The sequence below is a fragment of the Dermacentor silvarum genome, chromosome 4 (genome assembly GCF_013339745.2).
Source record: "Dermacentor silvarum isolate Dsil-2018 chromosome 4, BIME_Dsil_1.4, whole genome shotgun sequence".
Taxonomy (NCBI): domain Eukaryota; kingdom Metazoa; phylum Arthropoda; class Arachnida; order Ixodida; family Ixodidae; genus Dermacentor; species Dermacentor silvarum.
The window spans coordinates 70,677,247-70,703,394 of NC_051157.2; the positions used below are offsets into that span (position 1 = coordinate 70,677,247).

General features: G+C 43.8%; 1 protein-coding gene across 5 annotated transcripts in view; it reads left to right on the forward strand.

The window, feature by feature from the left end:
* Positions 1 to 26,148, forward strand: part of LOC119450203 (transcriptional regulator ATRX-like) — a 140,049-nt gene that overhangs the window by 28,572 nt on the left and 85,329 nt on the right. For all 5 annotated transcript variants that reach the window (XM_049665705.1, XM_049665706.1, XM_049665707.1 and 2 more), the window contains 5 exons: positions 13,519 to 13,631; positions 16,552 to 18,787; positions 20,780 to 20,874; positions 22,360 to 22,456; positions 23,075 to 23,375. In XM_049665705.1, coding sequence (XP_049521662.1) covers positions 13,519 to 13,631; positions 16,552 to 18,787; positions 20,780 to 20,874; positions 22,360 to 22,456; positions 23,075 to 23,375 — 2,842 coding nt within the window. The remainder of the gene's footprint in view (positions 1 to 13,518; positions 13,632 to 16,551; positions 18,788 to 20,779; positions 20,875 to 22,359; positions 22,457 to 23,074; positions 23,376 to 26,148) is intronic.

The window sequence follows — 26,148 nt, forward strand, 5'->3', positions numbered from 1 at the left end:
TTATGTCCACTACAGGACGGCTTCTGTCAGCGATCTCCAATTACCCCCGTCTCTTAACTTAGGCTATGCAATGAGCAACACTTGGGGTACGGAAAAACATCCTAAGAAGGAAGACAGCGTGCATGAAGTTCACAGCCATCCCTCCTCGCCCTTGATCATTGCACCCCCCCAATGATTACCAACAATTGGATACGGCACGTGGGCAGCGTAAGCGTCAACCACACACAGTAATTTGCAGCTGCGGCAGGGCTAGATGAGAAGACGCATGCTCTCCTCCCCATTCGCGCATTTGATCACGTGACGTCCAACTAACCCGAATATTGAGCGCGTGGGAAGATAATGTCCATCAAGGGCTACGGCTCAGCGTTACGGCCTTTTTCTCGCACCTGTAGTGTATGGCGGCCGCAGCGAAAATTTGCCTGGAGTGTCGGTACAATTGCTGTCGCAATAAAAGGAGAAATAGAAAACAGGCGTCTAGCTCGCTTCTACCACGGATGCGGACGTTGCAATGTGCACCGGCTACAAACACAGCATGAGCACCAACGACAAAACCAATAGTGGGCACCTCGCTTATCAGTACTTCGCCAGAACCAGTCTGATGCAGAAAAGGAAGCGTATTTTTCACCGTATAAGCACCAGCGGAAACATAACACTAAAGCGCGCGGGGAGACAGCGCACGTGAAGGGACCAGCCATCTCGGATGGCCCAAGCTTGGACTCGGCGCAGATCAACTCCAAAATGAAGCGCCTGACCCACATATGTATGGCAGAGGCAGGAAAAGTAGAAGCTGAGGAACCGTGTGTTCTAGCCGCTAGGCGAAAGAAGACTCCACGCCGCTATCAAGAAGGTTCCTCAGCTCGCTTGTTTCCATCAGCGAGTAACATATACCGCCAGAGGTTTTATGAAGTACTTGACACAGTGCTGTCTTCGTTAAACAACAGGTATCCACCTGATATGTGGAAGCATAAGTCCTACATTGAGCAGCTTGCCATAGGAAAGGAAGACGAAGCATATATAACATAGTTCTACGGTGACGAGCTTGAACCAGGACGCCTGATTTTGCACAGAGATATGCTGATTGACATTTTAAGCTAGCAAAGGTCAGAATCATTGCACACATTTGGGGACGTCGTGCACATGTTTACGGGGGGCAAGGGCGAACACCTGCGAAACCTTTTGCCGGAAATGGTCAAGCTAAAAAAAATTGCGTTGGCCATGCCGGTCTCGTCGACTACATCAGAGAGGTCCTTTTCTTGCCTTCGGTGACTGAAAATGTACTTGCGGTCGACGACTGAACAAACCCGTTTGAATCATCTGGCAATTTTGCACGCCCACAAAACTCTCCCGCAAAATCAATTTGAATAAGATTGCCGACGACTTCATTTCCAGATCAAGTGCCCGAACGAACACTTTTTCAATGATGGTGAAACCATCGCGTCAGACAACGAACTGATGTATTTAATAGGAGAGAGAAAGGCACCAACTTAAAGTCAAAGCAACCCACCTGGCATAGAAAACAATGCAAAAAGTTATACAAAGGAACGAAAATGGGGTCCATAACAACGCAAGCAGAGTGAGGCTATTTGGGTAAGAAAAGACACGGGGTTGCGCTATTTGTAAAACTCCCTAGTCTATCTGTGCATTTTCCTTATTAATTTTTATTCGTCGTATGCTGCATTTGCCTCTCAATAACACAACCCACGTTGTTCCTATATTTGCAATCGAGTCCTTTCGCGCTTTTGAGATTTCGCTGTCTTATTTATTTATTTGTTAATAGTTTATTTATTTGGGCACCTGATAATTTTTACTCTATAATCCTTTGTTCTGCCTCCAGAAAGTAAACGAAATCAGTGGCATAAGGCATGCTTTCACATGTAATGAAATTATGGCATTATGGAATCACATTATACTTATGCTAATAATTCTAGTCATAAGTTGTGTTCAGAAATTGTTATATATCGTTTAATGTTTATATATGTTATGTCTGATCTTCTCAATAACTGGCCTTTTGTCAGGAAAAGATTTCTTGATTGTACCTTTTGTATTAAATATTTTGCAAGGCGTTACATTGCTTTTTCATAGATGTGTACCTGTGCGACTTAATACGCGCAAAACACATGTATCTTGCTAACGTGTTTAACTGAATCCGCTGGTCGCATGGCGAAACCAAGAGACGCCAGTCTCTTGGCGGTGCTAGGGGACTGAGGCTGTAAAACTGGATTGTCTCCTACTCTGAGGATAGGATAAGAATAAACTTTATTTGTCCAGTGGTTAAGGCTGTTGGTGCCCAGGGCTAGGCTGCCAGGGGTCCATCGCCAGGGAAAAATCTTTCGAGATCCTCGGCAATGGCCCTGGCCCGCTGGACGGCCCACTCCTGGTCCTCGGGTCCTACTCTGAGGTCTTGCAAATACTCATATAAGATCGTCACTTCAGTGAACAATCTTTCGGCGTCACACGAAGTTTCCAGTGTAACTGTTATTAAAGGTTACATATATATATATATATATATATATATGGGTGGCGTTCGGAAAGCTGGCCAGCCCCCCCCCCCCCCCCTCAGAAAAATGAAAACTTTCCGCCTATGGTGCCATCCTTGTCTACTAAAGTCTAGAGCAACTGTACATGCTCCCTACGGCTCGCCGAGGGAGCCATATATAGTAACTCTGTAAAGTCCAAAGTGTCCTTAGCTATCGCCTAAAAGACACGAAGGCGAAAGCCTTGTAAAGCCTATTGTAATTCAGCTTAATCCTCCTGAATACCCCATCATCATCAGCAGCCTATTTTTATGTCCACTGCAGGACGAAGGCCTCTCCCTGCGGTCACCAATTACCCCTGTCTTGCGCTAGCTGATTCCAATTTCCACCTGAAAATTTCATAATTTCAACACCCCACGTAGTTTTCTGCCGTCTTCGACTGCACTTCCCTTCTTTTGGCGCCCATTCGCTAACTCTAATGGTCCACCGGTTAAGTACCCTACGCATTACATGGCCTGCCCAGTCACCTTAGTCGACTTTAATCAACCTTAATCTACCCTAATATTCCTTAATGCACCCTAATCCAATCACTAATCAATCGTTAAAAAAACCGCTAATCGTCACGTGATATTTTCTGTACCTCGCGACGCTACCTTGAAACAGATTTCGCCTTAAAACTTATTTTACACGTTGGCGCCGAACGTCACATCCGTTACATCCCGTAAAGGAAGTTAATCGCCGACACCGGCATAAAACACTTTCGTGTTAAAAACGATATTTTTGACCGGAACGAAAACGTAACCGAAACATTATTTTGTTGTGGAGTGAAATCGAAATATTTTTGATGGATTTTTGGTTCAAGGGTAAAGGCGGCAGTCCCCAACAACCGACTATGACGCGAAGCTCTTTCTCAAAACTCGGAGACGTAAAAATACAGTTTGAATGCTCGCGACGCCCGCCGGCTACGTACTTTCAAGTACGGCGGAGCGCAGAAATGGGCCCAGACTATCCCTGCTGACACCTCACGCAAAGCGCCGGCAGCTCGAGAGCCATCGCGTCATGCGCGGCGCGTTGGCGGAGGGGCGCCGTTTGGCCACCGTGCCCGCGTGTCGCAGGCAGCACTCCACTAAAACAAGTGTGCCGGTCGGTGCACTAGCAGATCGCCATTGTAGCAAAACTCGGGGCTTGCGCGCTGAAGGGATCATCGTTTCGTTTTCTACTGGTACAACGCTTTGTTACCGTTTGGCCACCTCTCCTATTCTACTACCGTGCCCGCGTGTCGCAGGCAGCGCTCCACTAAAATAAGTATGCCGGTCGGTGCACTAGCAGATCGCCATCGTAGCAAAACCCAGGGCTTGCGCGCTGAAGGGATCGTTTCGCTTTCTATCGGTACAACGCTTTTTTACCGAAGCTTTATCGTTCAAGCTTGTTTTATCGGAACAAAGGTCTTGCATTCGGCGAGTACATTCGACGACGGGCTGCTTCTGAGATCTGAGACGACGTGCTGCTTCTGAGACTAATTCATAATAGCGCGAAGCAAGGACGGCCTCACCGAAGACGAATAAACTATTAGGGCTATTTTTTTCTTTACCTACACTGGCTACACGAGTGTAGCTAGTGTAGGAAGCCGCCATCTTTTACTTGGTGTAGAAAAGTGTAGCTCCGCCCACCTACACGAAGCCATTTTTTATAGCTGTAGTGTAGCATGAAAACTACATTTTCTACACTGCGGTTTCGATGAGTGTGTAGGCAGCAGACGACAAACAAGCAGGCTGGCGTTGCAAACGCGTGGCGCCATTTTGTCTGTGACTGTCGGCGCTGATATAGCGACGATCATGGTGGAAGGAACAAAGTTACTTTCCTTACTCCATGGCGACGATAGTGAATATTCGCTACAATGACGGTAACGAAGTGCTGGCGGGACCATGCGTCACAGAGAAAGGTGAGCTAATCTTCCAAGAAGATAAAAATATATTGCTCACAGGTGGTGCGGGTTGTTTCAGACTCTGCACTGCGCAGTCGCGATGCATTTCGCCGCAGTTTGTCTAATTTGTTGATGAAAGGAAACTCGTGCATTGGCGTTTAATTTCAGGCAAAGGTCTGAATGCCAGTAAGTGAGAAGTCAGACGAAGTACGGAGTCAGGCGCTTTTCGTTTGCCGATGCAGATGATGACGCGCATTCTACTCTGATTGGCTACAGCCCAGCGAGCGAAGTGCAGCACACGAGGTCATAGCCTCTGCCCGGCACTACACTCGTCTACACGAGCCTGCACGAAAAGTAGGTAAAAAAAAAAAAAAAAAAAAACCCTATTGCAAGCCCTCGTCGTCTGCCGTATTGCATTCGCGCTACTGTATCAAACCACGTCCAAAATTGATACCACGCGCATAGACAAATAAATTGACAGAAAAATATTTGAGAAATATATTGACAAACATAAATATTGAGAAAGCTATTCTCAAGTTTTGAGAAAAATAAATACTATGTTTTTATCGTTACCTTGCTTCGAAATTTTTTCCGTGCGAACCAAAATCGTTATCCGATAAGGATAATTTTTTCTCCTCGTTCCGGAGCAAAACCGGACCTAAACTAAAACCAGAACGAAAAACATTTCGTTCCGACACCCTGCTACAGTGTACTAGAAAAGCTTCTAGAAGACTGTAACCCTACACACTGATGACTAACAGACGACGCCACGAGCAATCCACACGCAGCGTGGTGACGACTACTCGGCTAGATTTCGCAGGGAAAAAATTGGGAGGACGCTTAAGCTTCGCTTTTAAGAGTGGAACGCGATAGCATTCAAAGATCCCTGACTGCTTCTCACGCTTCCCGTCAACTGCAGCATAAGCAACCGTAATGGTTACCGGGAAACACTGGCGGCGAACGCTATGCACGAAGGCGAGCTTTCTGGTAGAAACGCAGCTTCTTGGATAATTTTCAGGTTTCCGTTTTTGTTTCGTACTTTTAATATTTCAGTCTGAGAAGATTTAACATTGTGCTGTGGGTGTTTTGTTTCATGACATTTGTTTGTGGATTGTCATTCTCAAAATTCCGAGGAATAGCTTTGCCAAGAATGCAAGACAAGGTATGAGCAACATAAATGATACCTAAATATATTTGGAGGGCCTGCATGGTTGGGGATGATTTTCTAGGCCGCGAGCGCCAATGTCGACACCGATGCCAGATTTTCTGCGACACGGGGTCCTGGAACACTCCGTACACACTGGTCGAAAAACCTGCAGACTCGCTTTTCAAAAACTCGTGCGGAGGACGGCCGACAGCTTGCAAGTCCGCGCGCGCCATGGCAGCGGTACAGTGGCTGCAGCGGGTTGACGTTACACGCGAGAGGGCGCCACTCAAAAGATCTCGGGGCGATTAGTCGGAACCAATAAGCCTCCTTGGTCAGAACACGAGTCGGAAACGCGGTGGTCAGGAAGCTGCACTTGCTTTCGCGGAAGTTTTAGGTTCACAAGTGCGGTGCGCATCGCGTCCGGCTGCTACGCGAACACTGGCGGCAATAATTTAGCGTGCATTAAATCAATCGACGACAGTGCGCTTTGCGTGAACGTAGGGGTCTGTGTCAAAGACGGGCCATTGCCAATCTAGTCGTCGCCGTCTGTGTCCGATCGCCCCGGCCCGTCGGGGATCTCTTCGCAGGACGAGGCAGTACTATCTGCACTCAAGAACTCCTCCATCGAAGCACCACCTGTTTCATCATCAATTGTGACTTGCTCCCAGATCTTGGTAATGTCAGCGGCTTCCACCGTGTTGGTTCAACGCCTCCTATAAAGACGCGTTGGTTGGTTTAACCCATGCCAGGGTTTCGCCTTGGAGCACAAATCCCGCCTTTTCCGTTGATCGGCATGGCCACTGGTTGCAGCCTTCAAGATCGCAGCGCTCCTGGTTTTCGTCGACTCCGTAAGCTCGTACTCTTTGATTTGAGTCTTTCAAAATTTGCAGCTTCGTCTCAAGTGACACAGCTTTGCGCTTTGTCGGTGCCGTCTTCTATCTGGTCTGTGCGCTGCTTTGGGGCTGTTTCCGCGCTCGCTGAGGGATAGAGAGAGGTAGATAGTGGTAGTGTAGAAGGGGGGGGGGGGGGGGCTCATTGCTTTTTTGTTTTTTCCCCTCTTCTCTCCGCTGGAAATCGCGCGGTCGTCGACGCATGTGAAAACTCACTGCGAAAATCGCTCAATGGCATGCGCGGCGAGATACGAACTTGCGTAGGCAGACTTTTCGCCCCGTCTCGGCATCGCTCGTTTAAAGGGACTTAGCAACGTAAATGACGTGATGCTGCATGGAAAACGCCGTCCAGAACGCAAACGTTTGATCGTTATATGCGATACGCCGTGAATAACTTATCGTTATACAGGGTCCTGCATATTTCTCTTAGTTAGAAAAAAAGATTTTGCTCTTACCGCTGCTCTGTTCTTGCTGAAATTTTGCAGAAGGATAGTATTTTGGAGTCTGCGTCGTTCAGTGTAACACTTGCCATAGTTCGTTGCCAGGATTTTAAGGGAAAAAAAAAAAAAAGTCTCAGTTTCGCCCGAAAGGCGAAACATCGATTGCCATAGCAAATTTATCGGCCTTGTAAACTTCGAAATATTCGCTTGCTAACTAGATTAACAAGCATGGTGTCAGCGCGAACATGACATCACACTTGGGGTGCGATCTTGTACGCGTTCCAAAGTGGAACGGAGGCGTTCCGTTCCATCGAGCCGCACACGATTGGTCAATTTGAACGTCGCGGTTGAAATTGGCCAATCGTGTGCGGCTCGATGGAACGGAACGCCTCCGTTCCATTTTGGAACGCGTACAAGATCGCGCTCCTAGATGACCGCGGATACTCGCTGTCAAAACGCTGGCGTCAGGAAGCGCGGCAGCAGCGGCGAGCGAAGTGACCATCGTGCTCTGTATCGCTTCATCGCAAACAGCGCACGCATGAAGGCATGAGCCGCCTGCAGATTGCTTTCAAGTTAAGTTGCGCGTGGCCGTGAAAAGTACGCAGTTGGCGCCGGAGTCAAACGCCTCCTCCTCCCGCGCTGCGCGCGAGATCGAGCCGCGATCGGCGCTTCCCCATGCGAAATGCGCAGTTGCTGTCTGAGCAGACCCGTAGCCTTGAATTTCTTTCGGGGGGGGGGGGGGGCATTTGCTGAAGGCCTTGACTATTATTTGAGGAAGCACCTATTTCTCAGTAATTATTTTCGGTGAAAATTGCAGTATGTAATTTTATGTGACTTTTTAAATACTATTTTATTCGTATCTTATGTTTTTCTTTTTGACATGAATATTCCTAATAGTATAATATCTTTATACGGACAATTTGTCTCAATAGATTTCATTAATAAAAATAAAAGCGCTACTCAGAGCCAAATATAAAAAGATGAATAGTGGAAATATTCGTCGTATTGAAGCACACTCAAGACGAGCTTCACCCAGCCTCTGGCGTGGAACGGTCGACAGTGATCCTGTCAGGTCCCACAAGTCCGCGGTGCGGTGCGCCCGTTTGTGTCAGTCCTTCTCCGCACTGGCTCCTTAAGTTCGCAAGCCTAAAGAACAAGTCTCCATGCCTTCTTTGTAAACGTTGTGATTACGTTGCTCACATCAACGGACTCTCTGTAGAGTGACATCAGGGCCAACCCATTCAATCATACCTCGATAGAGCTGTTGTGAAGGTAGGTTTTGAGGCGCTTCAGCGTCGAAAAGTTCCTTTGCACAGCGGGGTGCCGGGAGCCCTGCTGGAGAGCACCCCCCCCCCATAAGCATATAGGGGGAGGGAGGGGCCGGGCCCCAAACCTTCCCCCCTGGCCACAGTCCTGTGTCTCAGAACAATGCCGCCCCCACCTACCTCTCTCGCGTCCCCCCATGACCTTTTGCGCGACGGAAGATGGTGTTTCCTGTCAGCTTTCCCTTCTTGCGTGGGCGAGATTGAGCCTCGATCGCCAGCTCACCCACGCACGCTCTCGCTCATACGGCGCACGGCGAGGATTTCATCGCCCTTGGACTTCATACGGAACCTCACGGCGACGCCGACGGCAGAAATCCGCCTGGAGTGACCATATAGTTGCTGTCGCACTAAGAGTGAACATTTGCCTTTGCTAGTGGAAAGCAGCGTTTCAGGGAAGGCTGCCGCGTGTTGCCCGCTCCTGGAACACGTGGCAGCCCTCCCTGACCGGTTGCGGTCTGTAGCTGCCACCAGGCGACGACACAAGTTTATGCTTGTGCCGTCCAACAGCAGCTCGCATTCTCAAGCGAAGGCAAATTTGCATGTTTTTCTTAAAAACTAGCTAATTAACTGTGGCAAGTGTTACACTGACTCCAAAATTCGATCCTTCTGCAAAATTTTGGCAAGAACAGTGTAGCAGTAAGCGATAAATTTTTTTCCAAACACATTAAGTGAAATATGCAGGACCCTGTATATGTATTTTCTTTTCTGATAGCCCTAATGCATAAGTTGATACTCTTTAAGTCGACTCATTGTTATAGTTAATGTATGATTGTTTGTGGTAGTGTTATAAGGGGACTGCACTGTAGCGATGAGTCTTAACGTAGTGATCTTCTGTAGATCAATTAATTAGACATATATAGATTTGAGATTGAGCTAAATTTGACTGTAAACAAAAAGATATTTCAAGTTTTTTTTTCTATTCAAGACTACTTACTAAGTACAAAATATACGAAACATTAAAGCTGCGGCTTCTTTTGTAGCTATACTCATGTTAGTGTCAACAATGTGTACTCTGTGTCGCACAACCATTGCGATGCATACTTGCTTAGCTAGTCCATTCCAATGCAGCACCGACTTGTGATAACTATAAGATCACTTTGCGGCACTCAAAATTTAGCAATAATGTTTCTAGCCTATGGCAGTACTGATGCACCCAAAACAGAACTTTAATATAACTTGAACACAAGCATCTATTTCGTGCACATTAAATGGGACTGACATGATGTTTCTGACTATTCATTTTTTTCGTTACATGAAGGACCTAGACCTCTAAACGCTGGAAAAAAATTGTGACAAGCCTCGCAGCTTCTCATAACTAATTTAATACAATAGCTTTTCTACAGCCAGTTTAATTTTGTGTCCTAGGAGGATATACTGTGTGGTGACCAGGGTATTGAACTGGAACTAAACCGAAAACCGAAGAAAACCTTAATTTTTGCTCAAATTGGAACGGAACTGGAACGTTACAACATTTTTTTCAGTACGAAGCGACACCGAAAGCAAAAATGAATGGTGTTTGGTTCAAGTTGGCCACCTTTTCTGGAGCTTCTGGAATTGTGGCTCAGCTATGCTACTTCATTTGTGAATACACATCATCTTCCCATGATTTTAAAAGTAGCAGCATAGTCAGTATGGTTTTCAGCGTATTGCGTCCGAGGGCAGACTAGGTATTGTTTTAACGAGACAATATTTGCATCGCATCTGACGTCCGGACCCGCCAGACTGATAAGTGCTAAGTATTTGAGACAGTGGAGCGCACACACTTGTTGCTTTTCTCTAGTATGACTGTCAATGGCAGACATTGACCTCTTCGTTAGTGCCAATTAACAGACCGCTCAGATAAAAAAGTGTGACTGGGCCATCGACCAGACATCCTAATGAAGCATCAAGGCTCTTGGAATATTTATTTAACACAGGCCTAGATTCAAGGCTGTGAATAGGCCCTTTGAACATGAGTGTGTCTAAAATCGCATTCTGCTGCCTTTCCTCATCATTATTACTCCTCATCCCTTATTTTTCCGCTCTTGGCTTTCCCCCTGACGTAGAAGGCTGGAAGACTTCTCTGTGTTTCCTCAATATGCCCCCCCCCCTTTCCCTCAAAGAAGTTTCGCTTCACATAGATGCCAGTATTAGTGTTGGATCTGCTTAATTATTTTGTAACTACGTGCAGCCTGAACAACAAACAGGCATAACATTTTAGTGCAGCTTAACATAAACGTCAAGTTTTTGTACAAAATAAATTTGTTCTGTTTTCCTGCAATTCTTCAGTTATGCCAGTAATGGAAGTGCAGCGCCAGTTTCGCCAAACTGCACCGTGTAAGAAATCCTGCTACATACTGCGCCAAAGTGTTGTTTATCGCAGGTATTGTGCCAGGCGTGCACCGACACGCACGGGACAAGGAAGTAGTCACGGATGCAGAAGTCGCACAATACAGACGCTATTCAATCTGGACCTGGGAGGACAATTTATTATTGCCACTGTTCCATCTGGATTTGCGCTGCTTAGTCTTGCTTCTCATCAACTATCAACTTGCTCAGCTAGCAATTTCAATTGTAGGGGTATATAGTGTTGATATAGTACAGCCACCCAATTCTTTATTAACATTGTGTGAGCGCTGAACAGTGTGTGCCAGTGCCTTGCTTGGAACAGCCTAGAAGACCACGCGTTGTGAAGAGCATGAGCTTTAAGCACATGAGCTTATCCTTACTCATTATTATTAATGCGCGAGGATACAGTGCTTGCACCATATTAGTAAAGAATTGTTAGGCTTAGCGAATTCAACTTGTTTTGTGGATGAAACGCTATAACAGATTAAACGTTTAGCAGATGAAATGGATAACAAAGCCAAGGACGGTTTGGAGGGGTGGGGGCATAACTCTTTATTGAAATGCAGAATTAACTGTTAATAAGGATTAAGTTTGGGTTTATCTTCATCTTCTTATGTAATAACAATAAAATCGAACAGCAAGTTGAAGAATAAATACTTGCATCTAGTATAATAAGTATTGAATGCAATGTTTCAGAAGATACTAACTTATACCTTATACAGAACTTCATCTCTTCACCAGAGCAGCAAGTTACTGCTCCAAAACATTCTTTTCTTGCTTCAAACAGCAAATTTTTCTACTCCAAACTGCAATTTTTTCCTGCTCCGAAAGCAGCTCCAAAAGACCAAGTACCGCGGTTCCATCAATGTTTTACAAATGAATTTGAACCGGTGTAAATCATTGTTTATTTGCTCTGCAGTTTTAACTGGAGCTAAACCGTTTTCAGTGAACCAAAACAAAAACCGGAACAAAAATGTTTCGATTTGACATTGGACGGGACATCACGACACAGCGTGTTGTCATGCGAGAGCACGACAGTGCAACATTTTAACACTTGCTCTAGCTTGCTCTGTTGTCTGCTGCGCTGCTGCATCGGCCATTACGGGTAACAGCATGGGAGGCGACCGAGTGAGCTGGAGTGAGGTTCTAATACATTGCAGTGTCCTGTTCCTGGACACATACTGTGGACCACATACCTTGACGTCGCAACACAGTGTCCTCCTGGGAAACGAAACTGAAACTGTGTGTAGAAAAGCTACCATATTAAATTACTTGCCATTCTCTGAGGCTCATCACTGCTTTTTCTATCTTTAGAGGTCTACGACCTTCTTATAATGCAAGAAAATGAATAGTCAATAATATATTGTCTGTACCCCTTTGAGGTGATTTTGGAGCACTGGGTGCTACTCACAGACGGAAACATTTCAGCCCACAACGTTTGTCCGCTTTTTATTTGTTGTAATAATTTTCAGCTGTTAAGGTCAGCCTGGTGTCCCCATTAATTATGAACGCAACAGTCGCAAGCATGCACAGGGGAATGTATGGCTTCCAAAGGTAGTGAATGCATGGCCTCCGATATTGATCGGCATATGCCGTGTGTGATTGATCGGCACTCAACGTAATGCTGGAATGGTCATTGGGGCGCTGGTGATGCCCATGCCCTCTGTAGGTGCTGCACAGTCCCTATAGCTATGTGCTTAAATACAAAGCATTCGCATTAAAAAAAATTTTTTTTTTTCGTTAAGTTTTTTATAGCAAAAAAATAAAAGCATGTTGCACTGGTTATTACGAATGCCGAAATTCAAACCAAATGAGGCGTTTTTTTTTTTTTCTAAAAGGGCCAAGCCTACATTAAACGGACGTGCAAAAAACGCAGTTGTTTGCTACTGGCAATATGGTCGAGCTTGCTCCAACAATTTTTTGTCAGTGCGCTCATGTCATCAAAATACCTCAAAGCTATATTACAGTTAAAATGTATATAGCCTACTATCGCCGTAGTTCAGGAGTAAAGTTCGGATTTGGCTCTTATAGATATGTAACACAGTAATTCGCTCATTTTGATTGAACCATTTTATTGGCAGTTGCATTGACTACCCAAAAAAGATTAAATATCAGTGCATGATCAATATCGTAATACTTTGCGACAAACTTAACATCCCTAATCTGTCTGCGTCGGTTGCATCCTCTGTTTGGGATCACTTCAAGGAATAGACCGACCCGCCGTGGTTGCTCAGTGGCTATGGTGTTGGGCTGCTGAGCACGAGGTCGCGGGATCGAATCCTGGCCACGGAGGCCGCATTTCGATGTGGGCGAAATGCGAAAACACCCTTGTACATAGATTTAGGTGCACGTTAAAGAACCCCAGGCGGTCCAAATTTCCCAAGTCCCCCACTTTGGCGTGCCTTATAATCAAATTGTGGTTTTGGCACGTAAAACCCCATAATTCAATTCATTCAATTCAAGGAATAGACCGGTCCCCAATCTCTTCATTTCCGTCGTCTTCCATTTGAAGTGTACCGTCTTTGACCAAAAACACGATAAGGCAACTAGTGCACGTGAAACAGACTGCATGCGGCCATGTTGGTTGTTTTGGTCAGGAGGCGTTCACGCAGCACTGGTTGAATGGATCTGGCTCACTTTGGTTCAAGCAGGTGCAACAATTGGCTTATTTTTGATTTGAAACTGTTTTTTTTTAGTGTGTTACAATCAGGAATTGGCCTGTTTTGATTACAATCATTAAAATAAAGCACACCTAGGTGTACTTTACATTTAAATCAAATTTAGCCCAGTTTTGGTTTCTGGATTTGGCTCTTAAAGAAAAAAAAAAAAAACTTAAATATTGAATTGCATGTTTTATTGAATGATCCCACACGCCAGTCTGTTTCAGTTCAATAGTTTCAAATCAGGTGACAGAAACATCAGTAGCATTTTATTGCTCAACATTCACATCTGTTTCCTAACATCCCTTTTAAATTGTTGTTCTCTCGCAGATGAAGAGATTGCCACCCTATGTGTCGTTTGCACATCATGTGGATCTCAGGTCAATCATCATGACAAGAGCAAGGTCCGCTTTCACAGAGTTCTCGATGTCCTTGTCTGCAGGGTAAGTGTCTGGTAGCTGTTCTATAATAAGCGTAGGCAGACAACAGGTTCATCATTGTATTGTGATGTGCCTTAGTAACTAACTTTATTAAAATGTAGCATATTATACATAACATGTCAGGGTTGGTATAAACTGCTGCACTGTATAACTGTGTTGTCTTAAACTTATTACACTCTGGAGGGGTTCAAGCTTTCGAAGTAATGTGGATATTCTTTTTGTGTCCCTAAGTATGCAATTTAGTGCTTGTAGACTGCAGGCAATGATTTGTCATGCACGTCAAAGGGACTCATTCTAAAGCATTTAGTACTGTGTCTTATTCCCATTTCGATTCATTGAACTTGTGCAATGACTGCACTCTTGTAATAGCTGCACACTCAACTTTTATTGAGGAATGAAGAAAATCTTTCAATTTTACCAGGCCGTTTAAACAGCACCGTATGCTGTAAAGTGATAAAGTCATCCTTTTTAGAAAAACCCACAGACTCCAACTTAGCCATGTCGAGCTATACCATTGCTGTGCATTGGCGTGCTTCACACTTTACATTATCTGTATCAACCTATGGCACTCTGCATGCTTCACATTGTGAAGAAAAATAAACTTTCACACCAAAATACCAGGCTATAAAAGACCTGGTATTTTTATTTATGTAGTAGTCACACCAGTGGGGGCTTTTGTGGGAAATCTTGAGGAAGGAGCGGCTATTGCGCAAGAAAGTTATCTTTGCAAAATTTTTAATTATCTCTCATCCTGTAATATGACGCAAGCCAAGGTTGACAAGCACCGTCAACTAACTTTGTCAAGTTTACACTGTGAGGCAATGAAGCATGCTCAGACTTGCCAAGACTTGCCATCTCTCATCAGGATTTATGCACCCAGGAGCCCATTTTACAATCTGTTACTGTACTTTCCAGATGTGATGAAATTGCAATTTTCTCCCTGCTCTTCTCTGGGACCTGCTTGGGAGTTTTTTGGCTTGCAATTCGATTGTTCAAGCAGTGATCACTGAAATATGGTGGGAAAACTAATGGCCCTTTTGTCTAATTGACGCTATTCTTCTGGAGGTCAATAAGTATTGGCAGTTATAACAGCATCACTGTCACTTATAAATAGGGGTGAACAAATTATAATTTTTGAGACTGAATTGAATATCAAATGCTTTTCTTACAGTTTTTGAATAATTAAAAACCATTTTCAACATTAATATAAAACAGTGTTCATATCCTAGTACAGCCAAATATCGATAATTCTAACTCAAAGGGGCCCAAAAATTTGTTTGAATTAAATGGAGTTCGAATTAACCCTTTCATGGCAGCTCATCAATATTGTTGACCTGACAAGAACATCTGCAAAAACTAGACAAATACAAATATTTGTCTGTGCGGTTTATACGGCCACATTTTTCATGCTATTGTTGTACGCACCCAAACACTGTAGTTCTTGCAACAGGAGACGGAGTGGCAGCTGGCACACAGCTGGGCACGGCTGCTTAGGGGCGCGATACATTCCAATTAACCATCACAAATGCCTTGGCATTCGAATTACCAGGCGTTCCGGCACATTCAAATACACATAATTTTGTCACTTTGAATAAACCAGAAGTTCGAAATAAGTGGGTTTGAGTTAACTATATTCCACTGTATTCACAATTTTAGCAAGTTTTTGTCATGACATTACACTCAGGTTGGCATTGCAATGACTTCAATCCAGCAGACTCCATTTTGCTTCTGGGCTTCGGATTTGACACTGCATTGGTCAAGCTAATGGCACCGTTGTATGTTTATTGTTACATTTAACCATTTTGAAGGCAGATTAAACTTGTAAACACATTTATTTTTTCATTAATACCCTAAAATTGCCCAGTTCAGAGGATGCTGTGATCGACATCATCTTGTTAAATGTAATTAAATTTAGACGTGTGGCAGCTCTGCCAAAAAAACTGTCATTAGGGAACTTAAGGCAATAATTATTGGACGTAATTTCTTGTGCACCCGTAGCACAGGTATAACACATTAAGTAGGCTTTAAATTAGGCTTTAAATTCAAAGTGGCGATAGGTTGCCAATTTAGACTTAAGCTAATTATTTTAATTAGGATAACTAGTGTTTCTCAGGAAACAGGACCTCTTCATCACTGTCACCGTCCCTTGAAGACACCTCGCAATATCAAAGTCCTCTGAATAAGAAGTTCTTGAATTTCGGCATGGTTAAAAAAAGGGGGGGGGGGGGGGGTGCGCCAGCCCGCCATATTGAGAAACGAGAGATGTGGCCAACACAGGCAGTCAATAAGCTTTGTCGCACCATGTGTGCACAAAGATAAGACTTATCATAAAAATTTTTAACCAGCTCCCCACCTCCCTTCCGAGTAGATGGTGCAACCAGCCTATGGATGTTTCATGGTCACAAATTATCTCAAGCATGGCCAGGAGTGTGCATCAGTGGCCAGATTAGTGTCCTCTGGCACAGCACTTAATTAAATATTTAAGAAACAATAAATCAAATAAATGGCCAGCTTGGAATAAAGTGTGTGATATTTAAAGGGGGAGCTCAATGCATCAACCTTGCAGTAACCGTCATTCCCGTGGTGATTGGGCAAGAAAGAGCTTGCTTAAGCTTGACTTCATAAGGATGGCATGTCGTAATTCAGTTATTGCTTTTATTTTTGGGAATGGTTTCTCTCAGCAGAACTAGCGGGGTGGGGTTGCTTAGCGGCTACAGTTTTGGGCTGCTAAGCGTGAGATCATGGGTTCAATGGAAGCAAAGTACAAAAACGACTGCGTAGTTAATCGGGTGCGCATTAAAGAACCCCAGGTGGCTAAAATAAATTCCGAGTACCCCACTACGGGGTGCCTCATAATCAGATTATGGTTTTTGGCTCGTAAAGCCCCAGAATTTAAATAAATTAATTAAAATTTTTCTTTCAGCGGTGCTACAGCTACTATGGTGACGGCCAATTTAAGAAAGATGACAGCGGCACTGACGAGTACTGCAGCTGGTGTGCAGAAGGTGGAAAACTGATTGTGTGTGACTCGTGCACCCGTGCCTTTTGCAAGAATTGCATTCACCGCAACCTTTCTCGTCGAGAGGTGGCCCGGGTTGGTTCACTAAAAGAGTGGCACTGCTATGTGTGTGATCCAGCACCGCTTGTGCCGATGGTCAACTATGCCAAAATGATTGGTGACTATAGTTGCCAACTGGCAAAGAGCACATCATCGGGCACTTCTGATTCTAGTGGTGCAATGAAGCTCAGTGAAGCGGAAGTACAGAAACTGGCCTTGCAGAAAACAGCCGAACTTCAGCGAACACTGTCTGAATTGACAGCTGGCGGGCAAGAAGAACTCATGGCAAACATGAGCAAGTTGCTTCGGAACCACGCCCGCTGCTTGTCTCGCATTGCCCAAAGTGCAGAAGAATGTCAAAAGCGCAAAATGAAGTCCCAGAAAAAGAAACCAGAGCAGAAGGCTGGTAAGGAGGAATGTCGCGAGTCATCTGCGTCGGTGGACTCCCAGCCCAGTGATGCAAAGAAACTAGCCAAGAACAAAAGGCTGCTTGTGCTGGATGAAGAATGTGGTCATTTTAGCAGTCCTGACAATGATTCGAAGACAAAGCGCAAGGAACATAGCAAAGAAGGCAACATATTGGATGCGAAGTCTGATGCCCACAGTGCTGTAGCCAACAGCATGGCAGAAAGGTTGAGTGCACCAGTGGCTGAAGCAGCATCTGATGCTCACAGTCCTAAAGCCAACAGTGCTACAGGAAATTTAAGTACACTGCAGACTGAAGCAGCAGAGGATATTTCAGTTGATAAGGCTAAGAAAGATGCAGGGAATGGTTGGCATGGGTGCTCTGCTTCGGTGGAATCTCAACCTGTTTATGCCGAGAAGCAATGTGAAGTTAAAGAACCCATTGTACTGGAAGAATGCAGCAGTCTTAGTGATTCTTGTGATGATGGTGAAATGCTGAAGAAGCGAGGCGGAAAGGCCAAAAAAAGCCAACACAAGCAGAATGACAAAGGAAGTGAATCATATTCAGTGTGTGGAACAAACTGTCCAAAAGTGAACAGGGCTACTGAAGAGTTGGGTGCACCACTGAATATAGTAGGGGGTGCTATTTCTGTTGATGAGGGTCTGGCACGAATGCCAGAAAATAATAAGAAGGAAGATGCAGCACCTGTTCCCATTGACATTCCACCCGTTCTAAGCCTGGGTGATGAATTCTCACCAGTGATCTTAAATGGCGAAAGTGAGAACGAGTCAGAAAGCCTTCTTGCTGACCTGTTCGGGAAGCATAAGAAAGACATGGATAAATCAGAAATTATACCTGAAACACCTCCCGAGAATAAAGAGGAGGAGAAGGCTGTGGACAAACAAGCACAACAAGAGTCTCGAGACGCACAGACTCATGCAAGACGTCGTGAGTCTGTGAGCACTGTTGACATGAGTCCAAGCAGCGATGAATGTGTTGAGGCTAGCATAGGCAAAGTATCAAGAAAAGTGAAGAAAGCAGAGAAGGCAAACGGTAGTAGTGATGATTCTGTGGATGAAGACAATCGAATGACTGAGAGCTTCCCAAGTTCCGAGGAGGGTAAACACCAAAAGCATTCGACACCACAGAAAACTGTTCTTCAGCCGAAAAAGCGTACTCCACTGAGTAAAGATATGAAAGCACGTCGTGCCTTGATACGAAGCTTGAACTACTCTAGTCAGTCATCGAGTGATGATGAACTTAATGATCCTTCAACAAGCACACCTCGTGCTCTGAAGCAAAGGTCTCCGAAAAAGAGGAGGCGTGTCTCTAGTGGTTCAGTTGCACAGTTGAGTGAATCAGCTGACAAGTGCCTCGAAAAAGCCCTTGAGGATTATGGTGATCCAAAACTGGAGATGACCCCGTCTGTGGAGATACAGCGCCTGAACATAGACCCCTCGATAATTGCCGCTGCAAAGATGGAGATTGACGGAATCATGGGTGATGATGAAAGTGATATCATGGACGATGAAGAGAAAGAGATTGCTAAGCTTCTTGCTCCAATAAGGATGACCAAGAAGGCCCCAGCTAATGAAGCATCTGAACGTGAAGTGAAAGCACCTGAAGGGGAAGTTGAAACGAAAAGACAGAAGGGTCCTAAAAAACAAAAGAAAGCTGCGAGCAGCAAGAGAATAGGTAAGTTCATTGAACACTCACTTTGGTGGGGAGGGTTGCAAGGGAAAAGCATGTCATGTTCCTTTATTGCTTTTTGAAATGAATGATGAAAATAATGTCACTATATCTACTAGCATATGCTTGACTTTTTTTCATAAGCATTTTGTACGCTTCTGAAATGAACATGGATGGATGTTGTGCTTCTTTCAGGCACCCACCCTTATTGAGTAGCCCACCTGACAGGGTGTGCATGCTTGATTTTACCAGTGCCGCACAAGGGGCATTTGTTGTAATATGTGTCCTGGGGAGTTTTGATTGAGAAAGAGTGATAGGCCTTGTACAGGACTGTCCATTTTAAATGAAATAAGAAAGCTGGGCTAGTTGATTGGAAGCATTGTGAAAAATTATATGCTGGTGCCAAGTCCAGGAATTATGGGTGCTGACATGTTTTTTCCCCAGAAATCAGTGGCACTTCTTCCCCAACCTCCATACTAGCCTGAATTCAGGCGCATAGCCAGCATCTTTATTTGGGGCGGGGAGCTAAGGTTGCATATGCCCTCTCGATGGTTTCCAAGAACCTCTCAGGTCTCTCTTATGATTTTGGCATTGATTATTATGGTTATCAAATGCCTGGTGTAGTTGTAAACTGGACAAAAATCACAATTCCGTGTAGTGCAAATCTGTACACTTGGTGCACGTGCACATGATAAAAGGGAGCAGGGCGTGGACAGGAAAATTTTTTTTTTTGGGGGGGGGGGGGGGGGTGGCGCGCTGAAGCCCGGCAGCTCTGGCTACGCCATTGCCTGAATTATCTGTTTCCTTCCCATTCCCCAAATTATACAATGATCAGAAATCTGGCTTGAATGCACTGACGTCATGAAGACATACCTGCCAACTCTTCCAAATTTCCCCCCAAAATTTAAAAATGACAGATTATTTTATGATTTTACTAATGTTGCATCACTGTTTATAAAGAAGTAATGCTGTTCAATAAAAAGTTTAACTCGTCAGTCTCTGAACCTTTCATTTGAAGACTTTGATGGTGAAAGGAAGCCAGAGGGCACATGCTTCGAGTAAGTTTATTACAAACAAGTTTGTGAAGCAGGCGAAATCGGCAGCAACAAATTTGCTGAAAGTCACTGATTTGAAAATAAGTTGCTTATGTGTCTCTGTTGTTCCACTTGTGCCGCAATGTCTAAAGTAAATCAGCATTAATAAAGCGCGTATGTATTCCACAAAAGATGTGTGCTTGGAGAAAGGTAAAAAAATGCATGCTTATGTGAATATTTCCTGAATAAGTGTCATAAACATTTCTATTTTTCTGAGGTGTAGACTATTCTAGCGGTAACTCCTTAATAAACAATAAACTTGCTGAGTAATGAACAATTTTTTCTAAGTTTCACAAAATTTTAGTTTTTTTTTTTGGCTTCGACTGCTACTTTTCAAGTTGTAAGGTTAGCAGGTCTGGGAATATGCCAGGAAGTAAATGGGCTGCAAGCTTGCACTTCTTTTGGGTAGCTATGCGCATATCGTCATCCATGTTCTTGTTGGGCTAGCTTTTTTTGTTGTCCACAGGTTTGTGGCGTTCAGTTCCTGTACACAACATCTCTAGTGAAACAATGTGGCATTGTTTAACGCCTAGCCTTTCAAGGATCTTACGTCGTATAACTGCCTCAATATGTTTCAATATCAAAAAAAAGAAAAGAAAATCTGACATTTACATGAGGCGACCCATTGTGCTTTGTTAATGATTTGTCACATCTTGGTGTGGCACGATTGTCCTGTTTGGTTCTGTTCTAATTTTTAATTGTGTTAACCTATAAATCACCTGTTCACAAGACGCCTCACTTGCAAGTCAGTGCTTGTCATATCCTTTTATCTTCAGCTACACCTAAGCAAATAAATGGAATACTTCCCAGCTAGCCCAGCTTCACATTCTGTTGCTTTTTGTTAAAGCTTTTTTTAAATAAAATTTGTGTAAACAATCAAAGCATCATTATGTAAATTCTACAGTGTCAGATGACTCGAGTGACGACTCTGACGATGAGGACGACGCGGAGGTGGCGAGTGGGAGCACCGAGGAAGTTCCTGGCGCATCATTCATGATGGTTGTCTTCTCCTTCCTACATTTTCTTTTTTTGTTTGTTTGGCATTATTTATGGGAACATTGTTGGGGCAATTTGCGATATTTCCTCACCCTCTTGGTGTTGTGCCCACAGGATTTTTGTCAATCTTAAAGTTCACAGTTTTGAAGATATGTGAGTGCCAATACTCACATTTGCCTCCTTTCTTATGTTTATCATTTTATTGCACTAATTAACCTTAATAGTCTACATACAACGCCAACTAGTCCGACAGTTAGTCATTCGTGTGATTTTCCCAGTAGATGGGCTACCTGGCTCTTCTTAATAAACAGGTCAGGAAGCTGATGCAGGTAGTTTACCCTTTCAAAAGTTATTTGTGTTTCTGGTGTTAAACAGGGCTGATTATCAGTGAAGAAAATAAAATATGTTGCCCTTTTTCATTTCATTTTCAAATGTGCAAGTGCGTCAGTCCAGCCTGCAATGGTTGCTTAGTGGCTTTGGCATTAAGCTGCCATGCATGAGGTCACGGGATCAAATCCCGGCCACGGCGGTCGCATTTCGATGGGGTCGAAGTGCGAAAACACCCGTGTAGATTTAGGTGCACTATAAAGAATCCCAGGTGGCCCAAATTATTCTGGATATCCCCACTATGGTGCGCCTCATAATCAGATGTGGTTTTGGCACGTAAAACCCTATAATTTTTTTAAATTATCCATCCAGACTGCAGTACAATGTCATATTGTTGTCATGTATTTTATGGGAAAGAATTGAATTTACCAACTTGGGTCCCTGTTCTAAAAAACAATAATTTTTATTGATAAACATTCAAACATCACTGTGTGTAAAAGTTAAAAATCTTTTAGACCCCAGAGTGTTGGGGTCGGTCAAGAATTTGAAGGGGGCATCAGACCTGTCGAAGGTGGCTTCATTCAAGTAAAACGCTTTTAGTAGTTACAGCCAGTGGCAAAGTCTGGTTACCATGCTTTCGGGTGCTGATTGGGATATGTCAAACTTAATTGTAACATCTGTGCAGTAGTTTTACAGTGCACGTGATGTGTTTTCATGACTGCACATGCTGACACATGCTGAAATACACAGGCTGTGTCATGAGTGTGCAGGAATGCTTCTTCTTGAAGGTGTACAGCTGTTGCTTTTAGTAGGTTCTGCTTCAGCAACCACCCAACATGACAATTGGAGCAGTTGAAGCCTCATTATCTTTGTCTAAATTTTAGCTCAACTCTTACTGGGAAGCATAATTTCACTAGGTGCCAGACCACTGACATCTCATTAGTATTGCACATGATTGTATTCTCACTGTTCCATGAATAATAATAATAATAAAAAAAAAGATCTCTGCACTACTTAAGTTTGGAAACATTGGTGTTTTTGGCTAGAGATACGGTTTTGTTTACTGAAGTTCGGCAGCATGTTTGTGACGTAGATGCCTAATCCTGTTCATTCTGTCCAATCGTGGAAGCACTTGATCCCCTTCATTTTCTTTTATTTCAGTCAGAGAATACTGTGCAGAAAGACTCATTGCCTGAGTCCTTGCAAGAGTCCTTGCTCCAGGACATCCTGTACAGCAGCTCTGAAGAATCCATTGAAGGTTATGGAAATTTGCACGTCTTTCCGATGGGGCAGAACACTGCATGGCTACAAACTATTTTGACTGCAATGTCAAAATAGTTTTTAAGCAAATGATTTTGTATAGGGATACTAACCACAGAAAAGAAGTGAATAAGAGTTAATAGACTAGCTTTCAAGTTGCGAACGTTTTGTCATCATTGAAAACAGAACTTCCATGATCCATACAGGCCAAATTGAATGAATCGGGTGGAAACAAAGCTTGTTGACTGTTTGAGCTATAGGCAATGTCAGCCGGTAGCACCAAGGAGTTCAGAGACAGAAATGCCCTGTGCGAGGCATATAGTTTGATTTAATTTTTTATGAGGCTCTTGCAGTGATCAATGACAAAGCTAAACATAGAAAAACATGTTTGTGAAAAAGATAAAAGGAGAAATCAGAGATAGTCTCACTTGCAGAACATATTTGTTGTTTATGTGTAAATTGCTGGAAGCTGGAAGCAGTTGGGGGGGGGGGGGTATGCTACCCAACCAGCAGCCATAAGACTGCCATTTACACATGTTTGACAGTGTGCCTTTACTTACAGCCAAAGGAAAAAGATGCCGAATAAAAAAAGAAACAAACATTTTTTTCATTGCAGACGAAACTGTGGAGCCAGGGAAACGTAAGAAGAAACCCAATAAAGGGGAAGTAAAGAAAGCTGAACCAGAAAAGGTCAAGGCTGCCGAAGCACCAGCCGAGGAGACAACTGAGAAAGCGTGTGAGAAAGAGGAAGAGTGCATTGCTGATAGCACTTATGAAGAAGTTGTCAAGAAGAAAGCTGGGAAGTACGACAAGCTTTTGCGAAAAAATGTGTTCGCAGATCTTGATGACCCCACATCAGGGGAGGAAGAGAGTAAGGAATCGAACAAGGAAGAACCAGCTACAAAGCCACAGAAAGGGTGAGTGCCTAGTAGCTCGTGCAATGTTAGCATCCAACTTCGTAAGCCTTCATGTGTAATGCACGTCTCTCTCTCCTCATTTAGTGCTTGTTGCTTTCCTATGTGCTCTCTCTCCTACATTTGTGCCAGAGTAAGATGGACAGAAGCTTTGGAATCGGCACTGCTTAACGCATTTGATCGGGACAAATTGTGAAACACGGACGCCGGTCGTCTAGTTCATCTGTTCGCTTTCTCCCTCTGCTCCAGCTTGCACGTTTGCACAAGGTTTCTCCGTTCCTTCTGCACCCGGCGGACTTCTCTCTTGCGATTCATCTCTTGTGGAAAGCATAAAAATTATTCAACAGTGAGCTTTAATATGTCCATGTGGCATAGTGGCAGAGGTCGGTGTTGGCAATGCATGTACCGTCATCGTCCAGTTTTTTAGACTCCCTAGAAACTGCCAAAAAGTCTGAAAATCTGGCAGTCCGAAATTATGAATGCATTCCTTTTACTGCCTTCAAGGGCCCAAATCACCACAACCACGTTCAACATAGCTCTGAAGGACTGCTAGTAGACTTATCAGATGTCTTGGTGCTTGTGCTGTGGCAGGAGCTTGCAGGTGCGCACGTGTATAATCAAGGAATACATACTATGTTCCATGACAGTGCCCTCTTTCCACTCTTGGTATGCTTTGCTGCAGTACATTGCGTATGCTTCACCGTGTAACACCGCTCTACGGTGAAGCTTACTTTTGTAAACCTGCGTTGTGCAACACTTAGACCGATCTTGTGCTTTCTGCACTTTGAAGCCATTGGCAAGGATGCTGAAGGCATAGTCAAAGCCATTTCTGACAGCGGCAAATCCTTTCAATGAAAACCACAGCTTTGAACAGCAAGAAGCTTGGTAGCGAATATCGAAGTAGCTAGGCCTAACGCCGTCGTTCGTAGGACAGCACAAAACAACCACACTACCAGAGGATCGGTGTGTGAGAGTGCAAGTTTGAGGCTGCAAGATAAAGTGGCGGTGGCTTTCATTGCAGCGGGCTGTTGTGTGCTAGGTCCTTTTCATTGGGCTCGGCGAAGACGAATCGCTTTCTTTTGTGATTGGTACGGTCTTTGTACCACAAGCTTTCAGAGATTTGCTGCTGTCTGCTGGCTTTTTTTTTTTAAATATTTTTTTAAAGTTTTTTTTCATCCTCCTAAGAGTTATAGCCACCTTTCAGGTTTTAAAAATACTATGTCATGTGTTCTCTTGTCTGAGTTCCGTTTTTAGGCCCGTGCTCATAAAATGTACCAACTAGCTCACCTAGTCACATTATTGCAGTAATTTAACATGTGCTGGACAAATTAAGCCTCAGCTTCTCTTGTGCTTTTCAAAAGAAGGAAATGTGGCAATATTGCGTGCGCTACTATGTTGGAATGAAGATGCGGCAATTTTTTCGGCAAGAGAATAGGACGACTCTTTGGGCAAGAGAATAGAATGGCATGAAGTTATTGAGAGAAAAGCAAACAAAGCAGTTGTCGACTTGAATGGTCTCATAGAAAGCAATAATAACAGAAAACCTCGCACCACATGCTTATTTTCATCGTTTAACTCATACTTTTTTCTTTTGCAAACTTTTCTCTGTGGACCACGGAAGAGCAGTATGCGCAGGTGGTGCAACGTATGAGCTGAGCAGACAAAGCAGGCATGCAAGCCGACACAGGAGCATAGGAGCCAGTGTTGCTTTAGCAATCGTGGAGCAATAGCCAGCTGTGTATTTGTGATTTCAGTTCGTTACAGCCCTGTCTGGCAAATGCGCTGCCAACCACGGATAAGCGTTTCATGATGTGTCCCTTCCAGATGAGCACCGCTTGCACTGCTGTAGTTTGAACCTATGCTTACAGTTACAGCTGTGGGTTTGAGTTACACTAGTCCCCTGCTGCAAAAGGAAATAAAAATCTTGGCTGCTATATTTAAAGAGCGTAGAGGTTTGGCCGTGTTGGTAAGACATGTAGACTAGAAGCATGAGGATATTGTAAATTTTAAAATCACGAATTGATTATTCTCTTTTATTTGATCCTTGAAAGGAATAGTCAGTATTTATAGATTTTTATATTTTCATAAATTTAAACATTCATAAATTAGAATATTAATAAATTTAAAATTTTTTACACTTCCTGTCGTCAACTGTGTACAATGAAATGTGACACTGAAGCAAAAGTGCAGTAACTTTCATCTGTCATAGTGGACATAATGTTGTGTTGCTCAGTGAGCCAGTCTTTTCTGGTTAACCACTACCATTCTCACAAAAATTGAGTTCAGACATGGCTTTTGGCAGAGGGTGTTGTTTGGTGATATTTATGGGTGCAACACCTCTGTACACTTTTTGGATTAAATGTGAATACGCTTCATTGCTACATTTGGTATAATAATAGTGGCACCATCTGCAACTATTCTAACTAAAATTAAAAAAAAAGTTCTTTTTTCGATTTGTCATCTCCGCAGACTGAGCACATTCCAGGTTTGGTCTTAAAGGTATTCAGATGCCAAAGGGCTTACAATACTGCCTTTAAAACTTTAATAATGCACGCCCGTGAGCAAAAGTATATGGAGCACAGGCTTACCAGAAAAACTGAATTATTCACAATGCAGTTGCACAAAATTGAAATTGACGATTTCTCTGGAAAGTCTGCACTGCGAAGATTCTACAGCTGTCCTCAATTTCAGGTTACATTCATAGGCAGAGAAGGCAATCGGCTTTATCACAACATCCCTGGTTCATATGCGTTTGCTCATGGGAGTACTTGCACAT